At 43.5% G+C, this 26,963-nt stretch overlaps 1 protein-coding gene across 1 annotated transcript in view; it reads right to left on the bottom strand.

The window, feature by feature from the left end:
* Positions 1 to 26,963, bottom strand: part of KCTD9 (potassium channel tetramerization domain containing 9) — a 221,654-nt gene that overhangs the window by 56,855 nt on the left and 137,836 nt on the right. The window contains exons 5-8 of the mRNA XM_086943531.1: positions 24,308 to 24,366; positions 22,373 to 22,501; positions 20,689 to 20,756; positions 19,313 to 19,408 (exon numbers count right to left, since the gene is read on the bottom strand). Of these exons, the coding sequence (XP_086799657.1) occupies positions 19,313 to 19,408; positions 20,689 to 20,756; positions 22,373 to 22,501; positions 24,308 to 24,366 (352 nt within the window). The remainder of the gene's footprint in view (positions 1 to 19,312; positions 19,409 to 20,688; positions 20,757 to 22,372; positions 22,502 to 24,307; positions 24,367 to 26,963) is intronic.

The raw sequence follows: 26,963 nt of genomic DNA, 5'->3' as shown, positions 1-26,963 counted from the left end.
GGCAGAGGGTGGTCTCTTCCAACTCCTGTAATCACTTGGATCTTAGAATTGGGAGAGAGTCCTAGGTTGATGCTAGGTCTGCCGCTTCCAGTGAGGACAATGTGGCCTTCTATCTTCTGGGTCTCTCTAAGCGTTTCTCAATAACTGTTCTTCTAGGGGTCGATGGCTAGGACGTGAGGGGGACAAGGAGCCCGCTAGGGGGTGGCACCTTGGCAGGCCAGAGTTTGGTGAAGCTTAGGGCAGTGGTGGACCTGGGGGAGGTTGAATAGGGTTTCGGACCATGTCAAGGTTAGTTAAAATTCCGTTCAGGCCCCGGATTAAGGTTTCAAGCGGAGTTTGAAGATGGGCGAGTCGATGCATCATGCTATCCGAGGTCGGAGGGAGAGTGTCTTGTGGAGAGTTGACCAAAAAGGTGGGGGACGCATCCAAATTGTGGTGGCTATTGGTGGAGGAGCTACATGAACTATCTCTGGAAGGGATCGCAGGCAGGAGGAGCACTGGCTCGTGTCGTGGTATAGACTTTGTGTGGCCTGAGGGAGGAGTAGAGTCATAGGGAGTTTGTGATTGGGAGTATGGCTCATTTCTGGTTGGCTAGTTGGGATGGAAGGGGAGGTGAGGGTGGGAGGGTCGTCCAACAGGGGGATTGTGATTATTATTCGTAGGGGGAAAGTTGCGGGTAGTGTCTTGCGAGCGAAGGGAGGAGGTTCTTGCGGGGGAAGGGAGGAGGTTCTCACAGAGGACGAAAGAAGGGTCGGACGCCTCACCTGGCGAAACAGGCTCACCGGGGGGAAGGGAGGGGTCATGCCAGGTCTAATTGTGTGCAGGGGGCCTTTTTTAGCGAGTCGAAGAGGGAGCCGAAAGCCTTGAGATTATCATTATTAGCTTGTATCAAGACTGTAACATTCGAGTAGATGGTTATGTTGCGTGTTTATCTAGGGTCCTGATCGATACTGTGACCTTATGCCCCTATTCGGCTATAAATCCATTTTATTCCCTATATTGGCATAACCGTTCAAGTGCGATATTCAGAAAGTCATCTCTGACCTCACACGAACAGAGCCACGTTCAAGGATATCTCTCTCTGCCACTTCCTTTGCGACCAATTAGTGCAATGACAGAGCAGAAATCACTATCTGATATTCCTAGATTAACACTCCGAGTTCTTCAACAAGATAAAAACTCAGCAAACTGGGAAATCCCCCTTGCTTTGTTTTGATTAGTAATAGAACTCTAATGAGCAACTGATAGCTATCACTTCCTAGTGATATCTTTAATTGACGTCTTATGTCCAGCAAACTTGCGTCAAACCCGGCACCTGTCAGGTATAAATACTACCAACGTTGCCTTAAGCAATGAGAGCTGTTGTGCACCCTGTTGTGCATACCGTTGCTGTTGCTGAGCACTGTAGCACTCTGTCGCTGCAGCCTGCTGTCCCTGTGGTGGTGAAGCTACTGATACCATTATCGCTGCTAAAGCGCGAACGATGGTGCAGTACGCTTAGGAGCCGAACAGACGTCCCTCTGCGAAGAGCCTAGCAGATCCAGCTGCCCGCGGACGCTGTCCCCCGCCTCCTCCTCTCGACGCGCTGAAGAAGAGCCGCTGCCTTTCTCGTGCAGAGAAATCCAGCTCCGGCGTTTCCGGTTTACCCTCGCGGGTGACAGGGATATCGAGCTTCCCCTGAAGGAGATACCAAACCTCCATCATTCTATTCAGAGGTATGGTGCTGACTAAACCCTTAAATGAGAATTCTTGAAACAAACCTTGGCAAAACCAACTTAACTTAAGCTACTTACTTACTCCCCTTCCACGTGTTAGGCTTAGGTCAGGCACACTGGGGTAGGCTTAGTTAGAAGCACCAGTTGAGTATTTTAGCCTAATGTATATATGACTGTATATATGTTTTATTACTTTTAACCATTGTATGGCTAAGAAACCATATCAATGATTTTACAGTATTATTTCGCAATGCTTATCTTACTGTACGTACTTTTTATCATAACAAGTTTTGCAATTGTGGCAATACATTTCTCTTGTACGAGAAGAAAGACTGTGCAATAAATGTTAACCTTTATTGACAAACGCCCGTCTCTCTATTCTCTACACCTTGTGAAAGTAAACTGCACTTGTCTGACTGAGTGAAATACATGTCTATTGTTTCACACGACCCTAGAGATTGACTCTTGATCTGAGGAGCAAAGTTGTCATGTTGCACGGTTATTGGAAAACTGAATCCCTTCTTGTCTGTGCCAAGGAAGCTGATCACTTCCTATGCAGAGAAGAAAGTTTCCAGTGACCTCTGAGCTAGTTGGTAACACACCCAATTAAGTTTAACATAGTCAGTGGAGGCCTGGAATATCCGCAGTTCCACGTCGATACTACTGTTTATGTTATTCCAATGCGCAGGGCCTAGTGGGAAACTAGGAACTACACTACATGGCGCCCAAACGTTTGGTAAGGCGATAAACTAACGCAAGACAGTTAGAGTAACTCAGTCGTGCATATTTCACACCCTTTTCTCCCGTAAATACTCCAATAGACGTCTGGAGTGGGTGAAAGGTTAAAATCCGCCCGACCTTAGTAGGAAGAGATTCCTATGTAAAGCTCTGGTTTATTCAACGTTGAAGGATACAGTGTTCCAAAATATTGTGCACCTAATCTTGGTCTCCTTGGAGACCTACTCTGCAAACCTTGCATTTTAACAAATGTCGGTAGAAAATAACGGAACCTCTGGGGCCGCAGTAGATGCGACTCAGCAAGGTCCCGAACACACAGACCCGGATGCTATAATCATCCCGGTCCACTTAAGAAGATCTATAACTTTAAAACTTATAGAAAACGGACTGACACCTCAAGGTGGTACAGTAATTTTCGTGATAGAGGTTCACGAGTATCGGCAGACAGAGGTATTCTATTCATGGATAAACTTTCCAGCGGTAAACGCTAGAACAAAAGAGTTTCACTATTACAAAATAGAGAAACCTCCGGAAGAGTACGCTCCTTTCGAGGAGATTGAAATTCCACTTAAATTTCAAGAGCACCTGCTCTGGTTTAATGGCGCCCTAAAACACAATGATCACATTACCAGGCTCGGTCCACTAGGTAGACCAGGAGCCACGTGGCCGGTTCTAGCCAGCTACACACCACATCCTGACATTGTAAGAATGTCAAGAGAAGAGCTGTTAGTACAGCTAAACACATTTATAAAAATACATAGGCAATTAGTCCAATATGTAATGCGGACTGCAACAGTCCAGCCAGCTGTTAATACACCACAGCTGACCCCTCATCAGGGGAACACAAATAAAATTACACCACAGAACATACAGTCATGTCTTGGTAAAACACCCTTAAAACGGGAACAAATTCCTTTCTGGTTAGCATAGAAAATCACTCAAATAGAGGCAGTATTTCCTGATACTACCCCTATTGAGAAACACAGAATCTTGACCATCTGCCTTCCTATGGGAATCGCACCACACGTGGAGGACTGTGACACTTGGGGTACGGTCTTTGCTTCCATTTACACAAAAACACACGGTGTTCCGTCTATGGCGGTAATACCAGAAGTGCTAAAACAGATTCAAAATGAATTTGGTCCAGAGCCCGCTTTAAATCTAGGTATGAAATTACTGAAAGACTTCAAGCAGGTCTCGGCTATATTATTAGCCAACATAAAAGGAGATATTTACAACAAGGGGTGGTGAGGGACAGAGTCTCTGAATAAAACAGAATACTCTCACCCAGTCAAGAGATCAGGGCTAGATCCAACACCGTTTTTTAGCTCACTGCACCATCCCAGTTTCAGAACCTGGCTGTATGCAAATTAGTCTGTTCCTGTCCCAGTGCATGATGGGAACAGAGCAAACCAAACTACAAAAGCCAATTCTTACACTGGGAAGGAAACAAGCTACCGGGGACCGGTTTCTGGCATTTCAGCCGTCTTCGGCCCGGCTTGCTTGAATCCTGATGGTGCAATGAGCAAGGGACTCACATCTGAGTATACCCTTCCACGCTTAGGGTGGACAAAAATATTTACAACAAGGGGTGGTGAGGGACAGAGTCTCTGAATAAAACAGAATACTCTCACCCAGTCAAGAGATCAGGGCTAGATCCAACACCGTTTTTTAGCTCACTGCACCATCCCAGTTTCAGAACCTGGCTGTATGCAAATTAGTCTGTTCCTGTCCCAGTGCATGATGGGAACAGAGCAAACCAAACTACAAAAGCCAATTCTTACACTGGGAAGGAAACAAGCTACCGGGGACCGGTTTCTGGCATTTCAGCCGTCTTCGGCCCGGCTTGCTTGAATCCTGATGGTGCAATGAGCAAGGGACTCACATCTGAGTATACCCTTCCACGCTTAGGGTGGACAAAAATATTTACAACAAGGGGTGGTGAGGGACAGAGTCTCTGAATAAAACAGAATACTCTCACCCAGTCAAGAGATCAGGGCTAGATCCAACACCGTTTTTTAGCTCACTGCACCATCCCAGTTTCAGAACCTGGCTGTATGCAAATTAGTCTGTTCCTGTCCCAGTGCATGATGGGAACAGAGCAAACCAAACTACAAAAGCCAATTCTTACACTGGGAAGGAAACAAGCTACCGGGGACCGGTTTCTGGCATTTCAGCCGTCTTTGGCCCGGCTTGCTTGAATCCTGATGGTGCAATGAGCAAGGGACTCACATCTGAGTATACCCTTCCACGCTTAGGGTGGACAAAAATATTTACAACAAGGGGTGGTGAGGGACAGAGTCTCTGAATAAAACAGAATACTCTCACCCAGTCAAGAGATCAGGGCTAGATCCAACACCGTTTTTTAGCTCACTGCACCATCCCAGTTTCAGAACCTGGCTGTATGCAAATTAGTCTGTTCCTGTCCCAGTGCATGATGGGAACAGAGCAAACCAAACTACAAAAGCCAATTCTTACACTGGGAAGGAAACAAGCTACCGGGGACCGGTTTCTGGCATTTCAGCCGTCTTCGGCCCGGCTTGCTTGAATCCTGATGGTGCAATGAGCAAGGGACTCACATCTGAGTATACCCTTCCACGCTTAGGGTGGACAAAAATATTTACAACAAGGGGTGGTGAGGGACAGAGTCTCTGAATAAAACAGAATACTCTCACCCAGTCAAGAGATCAGGGCTAGATCCAACACCGTTTTTTAGCTCACTGCACCATCCCAGTTTCAGAACCTGGCTGTATGCAAATTAGTCTGTTCCTGTCCCAGTGCATGATGGGAACAGAGCAAACCAAACTACAAAAGCCAATTCTTACACTGGGAAGGAAACAAGCTACCGGGGACCGGTTTCTGGCATTTCAGCCGTCTTCGGCCCGGCTTGCTTGAATCCTGATGGTGCAATGAGCAAGGGACTCACATCTGAGTATACCCTTCCACGCTTAGGGTGGACAAAAATATTTATAACAAGGGGTGGTGAGGGACAGAGTCTCTGAATAAAACAGAATACTCTCACCCAGTCAAGAGATCAGGGCTAGATCCAACACCGTTTTTTAGCTCACTGCACCATCCCAGTTTCAGAACCTGGCTGTATGCAAATTAGTCTGTTCCTGTCCCAGTGCATGATGGGAACAGAGCAAACCAAACTACAAAAGCCAATTCTTACACTGGGAAGGAAACAAGCTACCGGGGACCGGTTTCTGGCATTTCAGCCGTCTTCGGCCCGGCTTGCTTGAATCCTGATGGTGCAATGAGCAAGGGACTCACATCTGAGTATACCCTTCCACGCTTAGGGTGGACAAAAATATTTACAACAAGGGGTGGTGAGGGACAGAGTCTCTGAATAAAACAGAATACTCTCACCCAGTCAAGAGATCAGGGCTAGATCCAACACCGTTTTTTAGCTCACTGCACCATCCCAGTTTCAGAACCTGGCTGTATGCAAATTAGTCTGTTCCTGTCCCAGTGCATGATGGGAACAGAGCAAACCAAACTACAAAAGCCAATTCTTACACTGGGAAGGAAACAAGCTACCGGGGACCGGTTTCTGGCATTTCAGCCGTCTTCGGCCCGGCTTGCTTGAATCCTGATGGTGCAATGAGCAAGGGACTCACATCTGAGTATACCCTTCCACGCTTAGGGTGGACAAAAATATTTACAACAAGGGGTGGTGAGGGACAGAGTCTCTGAATAAAACAGAATACTCTCACCCAGTCAAGAGATCAGGGCTAGATCCAACACCGTTTTTTAGCTCACTGCACCATCCCAGTTTCAGAACCTGGCTGTATGCAAATTAGTCTGTTCCTGTCCCAGTGCATGATGGGAACAGAGCAAACCAAACTACAAAAGCCAATTCTTACACTGGGAAGGAAACAAGCTACCGGGGACCGGTTTCTGGCATTTCAGCCGTCTTCGGCCCGGCTTGCTTGAATCCTGATGGTGCAATGAGCAAGGGACTCACATCTGAGTATACCCTTCCACGCTTAGGGTGGACAAAAATATTTACAACAAGGGGTGGTGAGGGACAGAGTCTCTGAATAAAACAGAATACTCTCACCCAGTCAAGAGATCAGGGCTAGATCCAACACCGTTTTTTAGCTCACTGCACCATCCCAGTTTCAGAACCTGGCTGTATGCAAATTAGTCTGTTCCTGTCCCAGTGCATGATGGGAACAGAGCAAACCAAACTACAAAAGCCAATTCTTACACTGGGAAGGAAACAAGCTACCGGGGACCGGTTTCTGGCATTTCAGCCGTCTTCGGCCCGGCTTGCTTGAATCCTGATGGTGCAATGAGCAAGGGACTCACATCTGAGTATACCCTTCCACGCTTAGGGTGGACAAAAATATTTACAACAAGGGGTGGTGAGGGACAGAGTCTCTGAATAAAACAGAATACTCTCACCCAGTCAAGAGATCAGGGCTAGATCCAACACCGTTTTTTAGCTCACTGCACCATCCCAGTTTCAGAACCTGGCTGTATGCAAATTAGTCTGTTCCTGTCCCAGTGAAGAATTGGCTTGGTAGTTTAGTCTGCCCTGTTCCCATGATGCACTGGGCCAGGGACAAACTGATTTGCATATAGCCAGGTTCTGAGCTGGGATGGGGCAGTGAGATAAATAACGGTGACGGATCAAGCCCTGATCTTTGGACTGGGTAAGAGTGGTCTGTTTAACTCAGACACTCTGTTCATCACCACCCCCTTTTCTAAATCGTTTTTGGCCACTATAGGTGTGGCAGGGTATACTCAGACATGAGTCCCTTTCTCACTGCTCCATCAGGATTCAAGCAAGCCGGGCCGAAGAAGGCTGAAATGCCAGAAACCGGTCCCCGGTAGCTTGTCTCCTTTCTGGTGAAGAATTGGCTTGGTAGTTTAGTCTGCCCTGTTCCCATGATGCACTGGGCCAGGGACAGACTGATTTGCATATAGCCAGGTTCTGAGCTGGGATGGGGCAGTGAGATAAATAACGGTGATGGATCAAGCCCTGATCTTTGGACTGGGTAAGAGTGGTCTGTTTAACTCAGACACTCTGTTCATCACCACCCCCTTTTCTAAAACATAAAAGGAGAAGCAGCATCTGTGGCGATTCGCCAGAAGGTGAGGGAAACAGATATAAAAGATCCTGTTGAGCTTGCAAAAATCATAGAAAAATGCTATGAAGAATTAGGTAGAGACAGCTTGGGTGGGAAACCAGTAAAGCCCCAACTGCTCGAAAGTCCTGAAAAATTATTTATTAAAAATAATTCAAATACTCCTAAAAAGAGCTGGGATGGAAATAAACAATCCACTCCCAAGGAAAAAGTTTTCCAGTCCAGAGGAAGGTCTCCTCGACGGAGGGAAAGAACTCCGACTCGAGAACGCCAGTCTCCCCAGAGGGAGCCCTCTGAAAAAAAAGATATAACCTTAGAAATAGGGATAATCTGAAAAACCTGATAGATATCAAAGTATTGATACACGGCCCTCTCGATCTTCTCCACAGAATTCAGAAAGAAGAGGACGGTCAGACCCAGGAGAGCACACCAAGTCCAAAGACAAGGAACCTGCTCAGAGTAAAAAATCTCAGTTTCAGAAAAAGAAGGTAGCCAGTATTAGAGTAATCAACCATGCAGAGAATACTGAGGACACAGTTGAAAAACGGGGAGTGGGCATTGACAATGTTGGACAGTGCAGCAGAAATCAGTATAGCGCGCAAGATCTTGTTGAGTCATCTGGAGACAGTGGACACGAATGAATACATTCAGGTTGAAACTGCCGACACCAGACTTAGCGAGCCCCATAAAATATACGAAATAACATTGCGTATGGAGGGTGATAAGACTAGGAAAATTAAGGGTCTATTTTGGGATAAGCTCTCAAAAGGCTATGATATTCTGTTAGCTGAAAAAGATTGGCCCCCAGAGTTTGTCAGGGAGTGCCCTCGTGGCGAAGAAGTGATTATGCCTGCCTTCTCGAATCACATTCCGATTCATAAAAAATATACATATGCACGAAAATGGGCAGTAGCCCAGGCACCTGCATTGTATAAAAATCATGTAGGATGGGATGAGGACTCTCCTCCTCACAAAATCCAGTTAAAAAGTGAACCAACTGCCCAACGGCAGTATCCCATAAAGCAAGAAGCTAAAAAACAGGTCAGGGAGATCTTAGATCAACTTGAGTACCAGGGGGTGATTGAAACATGCACCTCTCAAATGAACAATCCTTTGTTTCCTGTCTCCAAGCCAGACAATTCATATCGTCTAGTTTTGGACTACAGACATCTTAATACATGGTGCAAAACTTTTGCAGTACAAAACTCGCATAGTGCAGCCCTAATGAATAATATACTTAGGAAAAAATATAAAACGACATTAGACATATCTAATGGTTTCTTTTGTCAAAACATTGCTCCAGAAAGCAGATATTTGACCGCTTTCTCTGCATTTGGGTCGCAGAAAAAATTCTGTTGACTCCCACAGGGGTTCAAGAACAGCCCAGGACTATTCTCAGCTAGAGTAACAGAGTTACTACAAATCTATGATGATGAGGCATTATCTTACGTAGATGATATCTATCTCACAGACGACGACTTGGATACTCACTTGAAAAGAGTGAACACCATCATACTTGGGTTCGCAGCAGAGGGTTACAAATTCAACTTTAAGAAGTCCCGAATTGCCCATCTGACAGTACTATTCTTAGGGTACGAATTATCAAGTGAAGGGAAAAGCCTAGCGGACAACTTCTTAGAGAAGTGCGCTGTACTCCAGGCTCCAAAAACGCTGAAGAATTTACAATCCATATTAGGTTTTCTGAATTTCGGAAGAACTTACATCCTAAATTACGCAGAGAGGGTTAAACCTCTCTACGAACTAATTAAACCTGATATTAAACAAATCAATTGGACTCAAAAACACACAGAAATTTTGAGATCACTGCAAACAGACATGTTAGCAAAAACAAAATTAGATACACGTGACAACACACGTGATCTTGTAATCCGAGTCATCCCAGGAAGATGCGGATTCACATACCTAACCTCTAATGAGGGAGAAAAGGTACCAATTTCAATTAAATCTCACTTGTACACACAAGCAGAAAAAACATTCAGTCACACAGAAAGAACTGTGAACGCAGTGCAAATCGCATTAGCAAATGAACGAGAACTAGCACACGGCAAAAGGATTAACATCCTCACAGCGGAATCCGCCTTCGAAGCGCTATTCAGCCCAGTAAACCTGCCTACAGTGTCACTGGATCCGAAATGGATACAGTGTATAGATTCTCTAGGAGCGGAAGACGTAAAATACTATTTCGCCCCGCAATACGAAGAACTGAATGATTTAGAGTATGAAGAAGAATATCCTCTGCCAATCGAAATCCTACCTCTCCCACAATATGCCTGTATAATCTATACAGATAGCTCTGTACAGAATTTCAACGTAGAGAGAAAATCCTACGATGCAGCATGTGCGATCATTAAATGTCGTTGGCTGTGCGGTAAAATCAGACCGAAAGTAACAAAAACCGAATCAGTAAAGTACTGTTCGGTTCAGAGAACTGAAATTAGATGTTTAAAGATGGCGCTCGAAAATGCAGAACGTGAATTCCCGACACTTATAGTGTGAGATTCTCATTTTTGCGTCAACTCTTACAATAACAAACTGCAGAGTTGGATTGAAAACGACTACAAAAATGACACAGGTGCCACAATAAAGCATAAATTGCTCTGGAACAAGGTAGCTCTTTTAAGTAAAGAACTACAAAAGACTCACGTGATTCACGCACAAAGTCTTCAACGTGATGGCGTTCACGTTGCAGGGAATTCATTGGCTAATACAGCCACCGCGGAAGCAACTAAACCGGCTTCCGTAGCCACAAAAAAGCGTACAGATAAATATATTGACGGGGAAACCATGCTGGCAGTAAAAACGACCGTAAAATCGATGCAAACTCCGTTCCTTTTGCTCGAATCCCTGGAGTGGGGGACAGAGTAATTCCAAACACGAACAGGAGAATATTTTTAATAGCAGACGCACACATGGGATTGGGTCTCAGACACCAAACAATCAGGGACTCTCTGACTGAATTACAATCAGTATACTGGTGGCCGGGAATGAGTGTAGAACACCAAATATATGCAAACAACTGTGAAAACTGCAATAGGGATCGCAGTAGTGAACCATGCTACCGGCTACCGATCAGAAACAGCGTAACGCTGCCTGCACCCCAACCTGCGTCCTATTAACCATTAAGACGAAAAGCACTTAAAAAATGAGGCCTCCAGCGCTCGGCTGACGCTAGAACGGTTATAAAAGATTTGCGAGTCTTTATCGGCACATACGCAATTACCACGTTCCATTCTGACCAGGGTCCTGCTTTCAGATCTCGAGCCTATAAGGAGGCCATGGCCAGCATGGGAATTGGGTTGCGGTATTCTTGTCCGTCGCACCCCGAAGGGAACAGTGTGGTAGAAAGAAAAAACTGTGACATAAAGCAATCTATAACAGCGAAGGTATTAGGTTCAGGCGCTGGGTGGGTCAAACATTTAATAAGTGTCCAGACTAGTCTTAACAACATGCCAAGAAATTCTCTAAAAGGTTTCAGCCCATACGAACTATTGTTCGGAATTAGAATGCGAGTTCAGGACCTCGATAGTCAGATGTCAGTGGTACAAGAAGAAACAACGCACTTTGATGTAAAGGATCGTTTGGCTGTTTTACAGGAACTGAACGAAACAAGAAAATCCTTAAGCAACACAAAGTTAAAGCAACAGCCACCTAACACTGACGAGGCACCACCAGCAACAGCCCCAGCAAGGCCTGTCTGGATTCCAAAGATTGGGGATCTAGTCAGAGAAAAGATTGCGGTTAAGAAGGAATTTGGGCCTTCTTACAGAAAAGCAGTACCTGTCTTAGCAGTCACCGGAACAAGATCAGTTGTGCTACCGCCCCTTGCTGTTAAAAAGGAGAACAGAGTCGTGTCTATCGATCTGGTAAAACCACAAGCATGTGGCCTATAATCAACAGTAGGCCCAGTGGACTCCCAAGAAACAACAGAATACCCAAACTTGCAACAATCCAAGAGGTTCAAACTGAAAGACTAATCACATTCGATCAGCCTGCAGTGCACAATGAAGGACTATGCAATAATGCCATGGAACTCGTGCCTCTTGAAACACAGATTGAAACAGTTCGTCAAGAAACAACACCAGTCTACACTAATGTGGCATCAGAAAGTGCTACGGAAAGACAGATTGAAAGAACAATCCCATCAATTGACAGAACTGCCTCTGGTTATTTCATCAACTTCGACAACTTCTCTGAAGATTTAAATGACCCCGAAGTGATGCCAGAAACAAAAAAGTGTTCTAAAGAAAATACAACAGGACTCCTTCAACAAATCAAAGAATTATATCTGGATTCACCGTTGATTGAGCATTGGATTATCTCAGGGGTATTCATACTCCTACTATGCCTAATTTTAGTTTTAATTTTAGGAAAGTTTATTACAATTGAATGGACACAGCAAGTCAGAACATCAACCTAGTCCTGAAACTACACAGATCATCTCACGTGAAGAAAAGAGAACTGTCAACAGTAAATGTCACAGCAATTCCAATACCTGGTGGGGTAGTATGGGAGAAAACAGACTATGAAATCTATGGTCCGGTCGAAATCCTGAAGTATCCTCATCAACTGAAGGTTTCCTTAAGTGACTTTGTGACACCAAGTACATTCTCTGATGATTGGGACTTTAACAGTATTAATGACATGATGTCTGATTTAGTAATGTCAGCTAGATTCACAGATCATGATTATTTACAAGGTTCATCTAGTTATGAGCAGTTATTCTGTTACACCCACTATGGGGATCATTACTTGCATAAATCTGCACAGCCTAGAAATGTTTTTATGTATAATCAATGGAAACATTGTGCAACACCACCTAAAAGCAGTTCTAAAGCATTTTTTGAGAAATTCAAATACTTCTCAGGGTTTAACACCAGTGATGCAGAAACGTTTTATTATAAACTGTTAGATAAAACAGGAATGAAAACAATGCTGACAAATTCTAAATTGATATATTCAGAAGCATTTTATGACAAAATGATGACATTTGGTTTTGATTATTGGAAAAATAATATTGAAACGAAAACAATCTGGGGTACAAAAGATTGGCAGGTGCAAGGCATTGAAGCACTATTTAGAACCTGCATGATACCAGAACAAATGTTGTTTTTAAATGACACAATACACCAAACATCTTGTCTTGGCCTAGCTAAGATCAAAGACCTTAAAACACCGCCTATACCAAAGCCAATACCTGAAAATGCAACTGCAGATATTGAGTTAGACGTAACACAAATTTTAAATTTGAACAGAACTCATCCTGATTGGAAAAAGTGGTTAATCTGGCCTACTGACACAAACAGCTGTCAAGATAGATTCCTGAATAAAACACAGGGGTTAAAAATTACCAGATTAGACTCAAGATATTCCCAGAGACAACATCCAGGGATTATAACAACATACAGTGTAGGGAAACTCTGCCTCGAATGGCTAACAACATCCACACTGGCTGAAATTAAGCAACACTTGTCTTTACTAAAAGATGGTGCTGATTTGCGCGATTTCATTCTTGGACCACGCAAACAGCGTCAAAAGCTTTTCATAGCGACCAGTATCTATGCTGCTTACAACGAGGCTTGGAAAGTCAAACAAATTAAAACTGCTGAAAAAATACGAGAAATTGATCGTATTAATTTGGAGAAATCACTTTCTGTAGTAGACAATGGGTTAATGACTCTGTCTTCCAGAATATATTCGTTGGACAATATTGTATCCTCTGCCTTTGATGTGATAGACAGAGATTTGCTAATGTTACAACATGGCCAGTCTCAATTACGTTCTAATATAGAATTAGGCTGGACGCTGCAAAATCTTCGTTCAGGCTATGTGCCTTGGCGTTTAATCAACACAACGTCATTATTTTCCAGTTTTAACCTTACTGATAAACAGATCAGTTTGGCACAGAAAGGAGCAGACTATACAATCCTGAGCATCGAAAAACTCGAGAGATTACCATTGACAATGTCAGAGAGTCCTGTCATTGAATGGATAATACACGGAATTATCACAATTCCGATAACAACTTTCCGATTTAAAAAGTGCCTTGAGTACATACCTGCTGGCCAGTATGAACAATTGGGTAAAGGATATGTAAAATCTGAATGGAAATTACCATACACTCATTCTTGCTATAGTGACAGCGACAAAAATGTATTTCTTAGTGGTAATAACTGTAAACATTCACTAAGCGGTATACTTTTGTGTCAGGGTATTAATTTACACGGAGCTTGTGATGGAAATTCTAACAACCTTTCATGCCACCAGCTAGTCACACCTGCAACTCAGATAGAGCCCTTCTTTATGCAACTCGCAAACGGGAGTTACATTCTTAGAACGGATCACAGATGTTGTGGCCTCGTGCCAGGGAAAAGTTATCTAGTAGAAGTAACATCCATGGTCAAATGCTGTATGCAAGCATTGTTTCCGAGTGGGGCTGCAGACTCAGTGACTCCCATCTGGCCTCGTCTGAATCTCTATTCTATACGAATTGATACTTTAAGCAAAGTTAAATCTGTACTTTTACAGACAACAGTGCCTATAACGTCATCAAAAGAGACGTATGATCTTCTAGTTGCAAGGACAGCTACTGAAGTTCATGACCTTTTATCAACAAATTGCCCCGTGCATTTCGTACAAATGCTAAGCCAACTCCTTAACATGTCTAGTGCCACAAGCATCCCAGGCATATTCAAGACAGTCTTTACGGGACTGCTAACGCCTTTTCAAACAATTTTGGGAATCGTTCCTAATTTTGTGCATTCTGTTTTTGGCGGCATACCATTATTTTTGGGACTTGTAGCAGGGATTTTATTTTTGACCCTCCTACTTCGTTATGGCAAGCCTCAGCTCAGACATAGCTGCCATGGGAATGGAAGAGACAATCCTAGCAATGCGCTACCGGGACAGGATAAATAACGTCCTCGGATTGGCCAGGCTGAGAGATCTAAACATGACCTGGTTCCTTTCATTCAGACCTGTATGGCAAAATTGCATTTTACCTGTGCTACGATGTATGCTTTGCGGCGATAAATGCGTGTTGGACATCTGTCTTTCACTTCCATCAGCAGTACCAATGGACGTCGATACTTTGCTCAGTCCAATAACGGCTCACGCATTGTGTTGTCCCCAGCGGCTACCAATCCTGATGACGGCATTTGTGGAGACTCCTGTGCTACAACCAAGTGGTAATAGTGGAGCGAGTGACAAAAGCAACATCATCCAGGTACAACGTTCAGTGAGCATTGCTGATCCTGCCTTCGATGACAGCAATCATTCTCACACCTGCCAAGTTACAGCGCTATCAAATTTGGTTGAACTGTCACCTGAATTTGTAGACCAATTCTTTGCGAGCCTGTCTGATATGATGTTCCCACCCATAGAGAAACAATAACTTTGAGAAGCTTTCCGACACACAGCGTTCCCATGAAACTCTGAATTCGGCCTTCACTTCTAGTCAACAAAGACTGCTAGCAGCGTTGGAACTCTGTTTCCCCGTTCAAGCATTAATTCTCTTTGGATTGGATATTTTTCAAATATTGACCTTTTTTTGGCACGAACAAATCTTTGCTTGAGGTAAAATCTATTCTTAAAGAACAGAAGTTCATACTTCTATTTTTTACACACACCTAGAGACATAACAACTTACATTAGCCTCTAGCACACATTTTGCAAATGCATTTATATGTGATGATTTATCTCGCCCTTCTTCTGTCAGAGATACTTCATGTGTAATTTTTTATGCATAATCGTTCATTGATTTCACATGCCATAATTTTTGAATGATTTCTATGCTTCAAAAACGTACAGTACCTAAATTCCATGTATTACAAGTACGCCTATTTCGAATGCATTTATGTATTTTGGGGTGGGCAATGTTACACATGCATCCTATTGCTTTAGTTTTAGTAATTTGATGGACATGTAAACGTGGAGTGGGTGTTGCGTGTTTATCTAGGGTCCTGATCGATACTGTGACCTTATGCCCCTATTCGGCTATAAATCCATTTTATTCCCTATATTGGCATAACCGTTCAAGTGCGATATTCAGAAAGTCATCTCTGACCTCACACGAACAGAGCCACGTTCAAGGATATCTCTCTCTGCCACTTCCTTTGCGACCAATTAGTGCAATGACAGAGCAGAAGTCACTATCTGATATTCCTAGATTAACACTCCGAGTTCTTCAACAAGATAAAAACTCAGCAAACTGGGAAATCCCCCTTGCTTTGTTTTGATTAGTAATAGAACTCTAATGAGCAACTGATAGCTATCACTTCCTAGTGATATCTTTAATTGACGTCTTATGTCCAGCAAACTTGCGTCAAACCCGGCACCTGTCAGGTATAAATACTACCAACGTTGCCTTAAGCAATGAGAGCTGTTGTGCACCCTGTTGTGCATACCGTTGCTGTTGCTGAGCACTGTAGCACTCTGTCGCTGCAGCCTGCTGTCCCTGTGGTGGTGAAGCTACTGATACCATTATCGCTGCTAAAGCGCGAACGATGGTGCAGTACGCTTAGGAGCCGAACAGACGTCCCTCTGCGAAGAGCCTAGCAGATCCAGCTGCCCGCGGACGCTGTCCCCCGCCTCCTCCTCTCGACGCGCTGAAGAAGAGCCGCTGCCTTTCTCGTGCAGAGAAATCCAGCTCCGGCGTTTCCGGTTTACCCTTGCGGGTGACAGGGATATCGAGCTTCCCCTGAAGGAGGTACCAAACCTCCATCATTCTATTCAGAGGTATGGTGCTGACTAAACCCTTAAATGAGAATTCTTGAAACAAACCTTGGCAAAACCAACTTAACTTAAGCTACTTACTTACTCCACTTCCACGTGTTAGGCTTAGGTCAGGCACACTGGGGTAGGCTTAGTTAGAAGCACCAGTTGAGTATTTTAGCCTAATGTATATATGACTGTATATATGTTTTATTACTTTTAACCATTGTATGGCTAAGAAACCATATCAATGATTTTACAGTATTATTTCGCAATACTTATCTTACTGTACGTACTTTTTATCATAACAAGTTTTGCAATTGTGGCAATACATTTCTCTTGTACGAGAAGAAAGACTGTGCAATAAATGTTAACCTTTATTGACAAACGCCCGTCTCTCTATTCTCTACACCTTGTGAAAGTAAACTGCACTAGACTGACTGAGTGAAATACATGTCTATTGTTTCACACGACCCTAGAGATTGACTCTTGATCTGAGGAGCAAAGTTGTCATGTTGCACGGTTGTTGGAAAACTGAATCCCTTCTTGTCTGTGCCAAGGAAGCTGATCACTTTCTATGCAGAGAAGAACGTTTCCAGTGACCTCTGAGCTAGTTGGTAACACACCCAATTAAGTTTAACATAGTCAGTGGAGGCCTGGAATATCCGCAGTTCCACGTCGATACTACTGTTTATGTTATTCCAATGCGCAGGGCCTAGTGGGAAACTAGGAACTACACTACAGTTATGGAGGTGTTCCCGTTCTGCATCTGGTGGTTAGAGAGCAAGGTCGTTAGTTTGCAGCTATGGGATGTGATGGTAGTTGTGGAGATGTGTTATGTGGATGTCGTTCCAGTTCTCGGGTATTTCAGTATGGAAGATAAGATCCATTTTTATCTGCCCTTTCGAGGAGCAATGGTAGGTGTCAGTGAATAGTGTTTCAGGGTGCTGTCTAATTAGTCTATGTTTGAAATTTCTCTTTGCTTTACTTGAGAGGTTAGGGAGAAATTATTCCCAAAGCAGTTCGGCCAGTGAGGTTTCAGGCAATTTGGTGCTCAGGGGTTGGCGACAATTAGCTTGGCCGGTGGCATTTTATCTGTGTTCGGAGTGAGGGGAATTCCCTATGAGGTCTAATAGAAGTGTTGCAGTGAGGAGGAGAGAGTGCTTCTAGCCGGGTGGGGGGATTGGGCTGGTCGTGGTCTACCCTCCCAGGAGAAAGGATCACGTAGTGAGAGGGGAGGCAGAGTGGGACTTGTCTAGGACCAGGTTTGAGGGTCTGTGCTAGGCTGATAACCTGGCGGGGGCCTGTATCATTGGTGGCGCCATCTATGGGATGGCAGAGACACATCTGCAAAGTTCCATCGGCAATTCAGAGATTAGATCCAGCGGGCCATTTTGGGGTCAGGCACCCGGGGGCTGCCTACACTAACTTGTGGGTCCTTGTTAGGATGTCCGGCGAGTCGGTGGAGCATTGGTTCATGGCCCTTTTGCGACCGGTCCTTAATTTGGCTTGGCAGGGTCTCGACGACTCCATTGAAGCATCCAGGAGAGCTCTGTGTTTTGGCCGAGGGCGGCCATCTTGGGGTCAGGCTGACGGGCGTGACACTGGTAGTTGAGATTCTAGAGAAAACTGCACCTTTCAGTTAATAAGATGCCCTGTGTGACTCATGCGAAGGACTGTGCTAAATTGAAGCATGGACTGCTTCATAATAGAAGTCTTGTAGACCTTTATATAGATTGAATGCCTGGGAGTTGCCTCGGGACAACTCTTGCGGGGTCGGGCAAACCAATGAGTTGAGGTCTGGGCCGCAGCTCTGTGATCAATGCCCTGGGGAGTGGGACCGGCCAGCTTGCGGGGCACGAAGGATGAGGGTACTCTGCGGGATGGTCCTGTCCTTAATGCTGCGTAATTCTCCGAATAGCCATGAGTATGACGGCCATTACATGGTCAGGCAATGTCGGTTGCGACCCGGAGCTCATCTCTAGACCTGGTCCTGCTTATTCTCAGTCGGGGTCGAGGAAGTTCAGCCTTGCTCTGGTAGATGGATCGATGATTTGAGGGGGCTTCGTGGGTCCTTAGCGCTGGGTATTTCTCCTATTAGCCCTGAGTACACAGTCAGGCATTCGCGATTGCGGCAGCTGTGAAGCGGTGCTCGGTGCAGGGCTGATGAGTGCTTCTTCTTGGACCGCGGGTTTGGATGCCGTGTTTAGGCGATCATTTCCATTCCAGATTTGAGACTCTGGCGGGTCTGAAACAGAGGTATCCGGGGATCCCTTAGAGGGGTTGCTTCGAGGGGGCTCCGCCGACCTGTTGGTTTCGTGGCGATGATATGTGTATCCTGGGGAGGCTACATAGCGATTTCAGGCGCCCCTCCTTTTGGATCTGGTCCGGTGAGTCAAGTATCTCCTATGGAGAAGCTGGAGGGGCTTGGCCGGGATTTACACTAGTGATCCCGATGCCTGGAGCTTAGTCCTGGAGCTCCTTTCCCATGGCCATTTACGGACAGTGTGTGACAGGAATTAAATACCTGATTTACTGTATTACTATAACTACCACAGCAAGTTATATGCTAAGATGCAGCCTGTAGCATCGAGTCCCAGAGATATATGGAAACCGCTGTGCTTAAACTTGGCTGAAAAGTAGGGGCTCCCTTGATGGCTTCAACAACACAGCACCACGTGAGATCATTGTCGTGTGTACTGCAAAGGTGAATCATGTTATTAAACTGGAAGAAATTTCAGCTAAACAGCACTGTCATGTGCTATCACAGCAAAATGAACACTGCATAATATTTTTACTCTACTAATGATAATTTGTACAGTATACTTTGAAAAGTTCAAAACAATATTGGGAAACAATGATTGAAAGAAGTGGACCAAAGCCTGCTAAAAATGTATTAGAGTTAAAAAGGTCTACTTGACAGCTTGAAACCCAGACCTAATAACAGGATTCCGCTGTGTCATCAATATTCCTTTAGCTTGTGGGAGGGTCTTCTCTATGTTTAAATGTTTTACTACTGTTTAACTTACATACCTGGCACCGCAGTTCAGACTTGGTGGGAGTGGCAAGAAGGAAGCGGACAAATTCTTTGCGGGATATGGGAGAATGGTCCTCAGCCGGCTGTGAGTTCTGGAGCAGTTGCACAGAAGGGATAAAGTTCAACATTAAATGTAGCTTACCCAATAACAATGGATTTACAACAAAGCCCACCATTTAAAAGCACATCAGAAAAATTCAGCATTGTCTGGTAGCCCACACTGTAAGCTGTTTACACAATAATGCAGGCTGTGTGACGCAAGTGGGAGGGAAATTATTTGTATAGTGGAAGGTCTACCACGAGATATTGGAGATGGAAGTTTAGTTACAAAAAAAAACAATTCTTCAGTATGGGCAGATACCTCAACCCAGAATATTTTGTCGATATTGGGTCCAAGATGAAGGTGGAAAATTCTAATACTGTTTTTCTCGGAAAGAGAAACATAAAGCCTGGTAGGTCATGGAAAGGCTTTTTTTCAAATGAACTGTGCGGCCATCAAGGATACAGACGATGCTTCAGGACGGTCTATTTCAACTGTTTAGTTTTATTTGCGATAAACTGCCCATTAGTCCCGATACCCTGCCAAACCGCACCCATCATCCCCCCCACCCCCCAAATCAAAGGTCGTTATTTATTTCCACTACCCCTGATCTGCCAATAGCTATTCATAATTTTCAGTGATGGTACCAGCCTGTTGCCCAGGAAAATAACAGTTTTCTGTATGACTAGACTTTCATACTTCATACTTCCATGCATATACAGGTTTTGTAAGTATAACCATGCAAAAGATGTCATGGCAATAAAGAATCATTTTGGAAGGCAACACTAAACACAGCATAGTCATCTTTTATTATTTTAACAATGTAAGGGAGATTCCATTCTGGGATATCACTGTGAATCAACACACCAGTACCAATGATGTTGTCACACGCTTGATGGTAGAATAGGGAAATTACTGACCCGTGAAGCTGTCAATCCTCACACTGCCCATCTCAATATGCTGCTACCCACTAGCGGGCAACAACAGTTGTATCCCTTGGGGGAGAAAAGTGTCCCACAGGAATTCGCACATAGCAGCCATAATAAGCCACTGAAGCTCAACCATGCCTGACCCCTCTGAAAGACTTCTGATATCAAACATGAGTATGCAAAAGAATACAAGGACACAAATAAAGCAGGCAGCCCTCCTGATCCTCATTTTCTCTGTTATCGCATAATAAACAGTATGTACTCTCCTTGACACTAATTGCCAGAGTACGTAGCTTCAAGGGAAGTAGTGGATTTTAGAATTACCAAATTTGTAGCCAGATTTGTGAGAATGGTAGTCAAACTTCTTCCATACATCACAGCAGAAAACTAAATCATAAGTTACCTTTATGGCCACTTCCAAGTGTTCTATTAATGAATCAATTCCAAAGAACTTGGCTTCCTCTAGAACTCCTGAAAGAAAGAAAAAAAAACCTTGATTTTATGTAAACACTTTATGACAGGCTTGTGGCTTGGTGCTACCAGTGGCATCAACGTTTTTCTCTGCATTAACCTCATAAGGAGTAAAGCCTCGGTTGAAACTTGCTGGAATGAAATATGTGGGTTACATGTGCTGCAAACCTTTGCAATCCTAAAAATGTAATTGTGACTTTGATTTACAAGTCAACAATGATGGAACAGTAACACCTACTGATCAAGCATGTCAGCTGCATTAGAGATCAACGTGCACAATTCCAAAGGTACAATAAACCATTAAAAAAAGTAAAATGTTATAATGTTCTTGGAGCCACTTGGGTCGCATGCACACAATGAGATGGATCAGTCAGGTACGTAGAAAATACAGCATTAAATGAGTTCTACTCCATCTCACATAGCTTTACAACATTTATATGCAAAACTGCAGTAACAGGTTTGCCAGACCATGTACCAGGACCTCGTACTTTACAACCAATATCTTTACATAGGACATAGAACAACACACCCTCATAACCACACAGCTTTACCAGTAATAACTCTGGACAGTTTAAGTGCTACAATGCCACATGTGGGGCACATGTTCATTACAGAAATGCCAGGCAAAACAACTTAGTTATAAAAGGATTCCAATATCTCTTTAAGAGGACCTTTGATTGTCATAATAATGGAGGGAGAAGGAGAGAAATGAAACCGTAGTTTCAGCTGTTTGTGATGACATCAGGCAAAAACATTGCCATAGTAAAAAAAAAGCCTCCAAAAGAAAAATCATGAGTACACAGAAGCATTCAAACAGCTTTGCGTGAAATTCGCACCCCAACCTGCTCATTCTGTGACATGTTGCTTAAAATCTGGCAAATGTGGATTACTGTTCTGCATATCATAGCTCCTTGGTATAAGGTTTAACCCTATTGAGAAGAACATGTTGTTTCAAATGTTAGTGCACTGTGTTCTACTAACGTAGATGTGTGCAGATAGAATGCATATTCTTCCACAAAACAACTCTAAGCTCCCACTACCTGAGGTTACATCGGTTTTAGTCAATTGTTAAGTACTAAAACATTTTAAATGGACAACTGTAGATTAAAACAAGGTTGAATATGTCAAACATAAGCATGCAAAAACCTCTGAAATAGAAAACAAATGATGCAAAGGACCTGGACACTGATGGGGCTTTTACACCCAGTCACTGACTACATAAACATGGATCGTTCCTGAGTTAATGGCACAAGGGACAACGAGAAATGGTCCATGACTTTAAGGAGACAGAAGCTGGTATACCAGTACAAGTGACATCAGAAACCATGGTTAATGCAAGACTGACAGGGACTGTGACATCTGCCATGGATGAAGATCAGGGGAACCAACACAAATGAAATTGTCAACAGTGCTGACGGGGGTACTAAACCGAAATGCTCTGGTAGTGATGGGGACTAGTGACAGAAGGATGAACAATAATTAAAATTGTGATGTCCCTGGTGCCAGGGACTTCAGTGTTAGCAGTAAATGGGGGACTGGCAAAAAGACTAATAACACAACTAGAGTATTTGAACCAAAGCCGAGTGTCTCAGAGGACTGCACTGCATGCTACATACCCAATAAATTCACCCCATCATTCACAATCAGCTGGCCGTGACGCAGATAATTTAGAATGGGCTCGAAGTACTCTGGGCTTCTGTCAATGAGAAAAGCTCCTCTGTGGTCCTGCTTGTTGCCCCAGGCATCTGGAGGGAAAAGTGTGAGTGAAACAGAAGAGAGAAAATAACTATGGATTCTTTCCAAAGCCCGGATGCAATTTTCTATTCACATTCTTTCAACTGATCACTCCTACCACAGCTGAGACCAATGACTCAAAATCGAGGCTGGTGGAACATCGGCATGAAATATTGTGAATTTAGATGGCCAACAATGCAGCAACAAAAAATAACCGTTTTACTTTGGGCAGGCTTATTTATGACCTCCATGAAGTATTTTCCCCTCATCCTGGCATGGGTAAACATAATGTGAGTAAGTTTGTCTTATATTGATAAGGTATCGCAGACAAGCTTAGGCAGACATCAGCTCCAGGCGTCATTACCTTCCATTATAATTGACTTGAAATCTGGGCAACATGCAGCCTTTGTAAGTTACTACTAAGTTATAGATATAGCACTGAAGCAGGTTTGTTACTGGTCACATTAAATGGCCTGCAAATTGTAACAATCAAGTTTTATAACTATTTCTATTGGCGGTGGGAGCAGAATACCTGTTTTGAGTGCTGTCTCTCTGGGACGGAATGCAGCTTTAAAGCATTTGAGTTGACAGGTCATGAAAGAAAAACACCAGGGGCAAGAGGACTATTTCAAATTCATCAAGCCGAAGTCTGAACCACAAGTAGAGGTATACTACAAAGCTAGGACCTTCGCTCCACCACTGAGGAAACCTCTATGTGGCTGTTGGTCACTGCATTGCAGATGTTGAATAGGTTGGCATTGCACAATTGCACCACAATAACATGGTTTATATTTTTGCATGGCAGTGTAACTCAAGGATGCTTACAGACTTTTGGATAGAACTACAACGATGGGTCACTGCCAATCTATGGTCATTATTTGAAAGCATGCTTGATAGAACATTATACGCTATTCATTAGTTTAGTCTCTGTTTTCAGTTAAATGAATATAGTTCAGTAGGACAGAATTTCATTACGGAAGCAGGGAGTTGTACCAGAGGATTGGCCTAGTTGGATCTGAGATCTAATGAAACAATCGTAACTGAGTGTCGGATGTGGTGGGCATTCAAAGAAGGGAGGGCGAGGAAACTCTTGAGTAGTTGTCAGATGAAGGGGCGTTCATTATGGCGTTTGAAGGCTTTCTTTGGCTAGGATTATGAGGGCTGAGGTGCATAGGCTTTTAGCAATTATTTTTTAGATAATGTTCTGGAGCAGATTAAGAGCAGCAGCATCCTGACGGTTAGCTGAATCATAATGTAATAACTGAGAATGTTAATTTGAGTGAGGTGTGGGGAATTCGGGTGTGGGGAGTTGGGTATCAATGGACAGAGTTTATGGCTAAATATGCACTGTTGGTTATATGGATCTGTTTATTACAGACAGATATTTGAAATTAGGGCATACATGTTTTGTGTTATTACTTATGATATTATTCATAAACACTGCTCTAGTAGCTGTTATAGTTATGGAGGTTTTTTAAATCTTGTATGTATGGGAGTTACAGTGACTGGATGATGGGGTCCCAACTGCTTCTGGGGAGAGGGGCAGTGTACGTTAAAAATGAAAGGTGAGCAAGACTGAAGTGAGAGAAAAAAAATGCCCCTGTGAAAAAAGTGGAATAAAAAAAAAGTAGCAAACAGTAGTAGTGGTAAGGTTTACTACTTTAATCAGCCAATGTAGACAACTTACACGCTTCTGATGTACACAATGATATTTTACTTTCCTTCTCCATTCAGATGTCTAATGTTAAGCAGCACAAAGATAGGTGGTGCAAGCAAATATAAATGTTATTAGTTCTGAAGAGCTCCTTCAAACTGACCTCCGCTCCTGAACATGTGTGCCAGCATGCTGTCTGGCTCCTTACTGAGTAAAGTGCTCCTAAAAAGCAAATTAAGCAGAACACAGATTAGCAAATTGAAAAAGCAAAGTAGTATTACTGCTCGAAATCAGACCACTGTGAGTAACTGTAAATTTAAAAAATACATTATGCTCCTTCTGGGAGAAAATAACATTGAATAAATGGAAAGGCTCCGGCTGCTATTTGAGTGGTCCAGTTAGAAGTAAACGGTAAGGATGTCTATGATTGTGCGAGAATACATTTGTGTATGAGTGCATGCGTGTGAATGTTTGTATCACTGAAAATAAAAACAGTTCAAACTGAGTTATGCTTAGACCTCATTCACAGAAAACCACTGACTTTAACTAGTTATGGTACACAAAGTGCATTATAACTCCTGCCAACTACCATATTTTGTTAGAGAGACAGAGAGGGAGACCGAGAGAGATGGAAAGAAACAAAGGTTAAAGTGATGGTATAGTTAAGTAAAAATGTCAGTCAAAATAGAACGTTTGAAACTCAAAACATGTCATCAGTGTTGTAGTATGTGAGATCATAAGCAGTGCATGGCAAGGGTGCGAATTCTAGTCACTTTAGTTAACTTCAACTAGTGAATTTCAGTTTTTGTTAAAAACATTACATGTAAAAACTGACATTTTAACCTAACTATAACCTTACCTTAACCTTTCGCTTTTTTCAGTGAATTTGTGTTTTTTTTAACGTAAACTAACAAAATAAAGAGATGTAATTTTAAGTAAGGCAGACCTTCTGCCTTTGTCAAAGAGTCAGAATACCAAAAAATCAAAAAAGCTGCCCTATTGGCTTTAACAAGGGATCATCACATCAATCTACGTAATAAAGCAGACCTACTTATGTTATCAAAAAGTCACTACAATCATTTATCAACACCCATATTCCAAAGTAATCCATATAAATATACACACTGGCAATCCATAAGAATTATTTTCTCAAAATTCAAGCATTTTTATTCCAAACAATTTTAAAGTTGTGTATGAGTCTCTCTAACATTCTTCAGGCCTCAAAATGCAACCATCGTTCGCATGCCCCTCCCCAAAATGATTACATCACCCCCACTCCCCGAGTGATGGAGTCCCAGGCACCTTTTAATAGCTCTGGGATGGTAGTTTTTTTGTTTAAAACGTTATATTTAAACTGACATTTTCACCTAACTATCACATCAACTTAACCTTTAGTTTTTTCAGTGAAGTTGAAGTTTTTTTTAATGTAAAGTAAAGAGATGACCTCGCTTAGGTACGGGAACATCCACCTTGGACGGGAGGATCTCAAGAATAGTCATCGCACCCCGACCAGACTCCAGATCATGAACCCAATCGCAGTTGCTGTCTTCCTCGCCACTGACCTCGGGCTCTATGTCCTCCATGCTCTGATCCATAGGTGTTTTATCAGGCCGGAGTTTCACATGACTCCGGCACACTGATTGCCTTCTTGAACCATGAAGCATTTCACCATTTCACCAGTACACCTCTCCGGACTGTGATTGTGGTTCCTTTAAATCCAACTACCTCCCATATTTCTATTTCGAAAGGAGTCCTGAATTTCCAACCAGGATGTCGGTCTTTGATCACTACTTTATCTCCAAGTTGTATGTCAAACTACTTAGCATTCCTTCTTTTGCTCGCCCACTCATTGTTTGCCTTTCTCTTGCTCTGCATGGCTTCCTTGTCTAGGGTCGCAGGTACCCTCTCTGAACTTAAAAGCACTAAGTTCCTTACCGGCCTCTACATGATTAATTCGCTCGGAGCACATCCTGATGTGGAATGGGGCGTTTGTCTATACGTTCTCGGAAATTGTTGCAGGCACACCTTCAAATCCACTCCTTGAGCCACACCTACCCTGAGAGCCTTCTTCAATATCCTCAAAAATCTACTTCCCCATTTGCTTGGGGGAATTGGGAAGTGATTTTTTTGTGTCGAATGTTAAGGTGATGTAGATCCTCCTTGAATTCAAGTACCTAAAAAGGTGGCCCATTATCAATTTTCACCTCGTACGGCAGTCCCAGCATAGCAAATAATCTTTCTAGAGAAGGCCTGATGCACTCAAAAGCTGTGGATCGGATAAGTTCCACTGCAGAAGATTTGGTAGTGCTGTCTACTATCACCAGTGTTCGTCGTCCATCCGGAAAGCTCCTGAAATCCATATTTACCTTGGACCAAGGCTTGTCACAAGGTTGTTCAGTGATGATTGGAGCTGCTGCTGACTCGGCTCCCATGATTGGACAGGAATGGCATCCCCGCACGATATCTTCTACTGTCCAATCTATGCCCAGAAACCAGGCTTTTGAACGTAACCATGTCTTGGTCTTAGCTAGCCACTGATGCCTTTGATGAGCCAGCTCCACAGTACGTCTCCACAGACTCTGCGGCACTGCAATGTGTTGCCCCTTCAGTAGGAGTCCTTGCAAGCTCTTGCTTAGTTCGTAGTGGCATTACCGCATACTCATTCGGACTTCTCACTCTTAGTCGATGAGCCTGCTTAACCCCTTCAAGAAATCCTTCCACCAATGAGCCTTTAGAGCCCCTGTCACCCTTCTAATACAGTTGACTTCATGAGTCACTACCATCAGCTCCGCTATCAATAGTGTTCAAGGGCAGGCACT

Source organism: Lissotriton vulgaris, chromosome 11, assembly GCF_964263255.1.
Source record: "Lissotriton vulgaris chromosome 11, aLisVul1.2, whole genome shotgun sequence".
Lineage (NCBI taxonomy): Eukaryota > Metazoa > Chordata > Amphibia > Caudata > Salamandridae > Lissotriton > Lissotriton vulgaris.
Note: the sequence above shows the minus strand (reverse complement) of the source record. Positions and strands in the feature narration are given on the sequence as shown.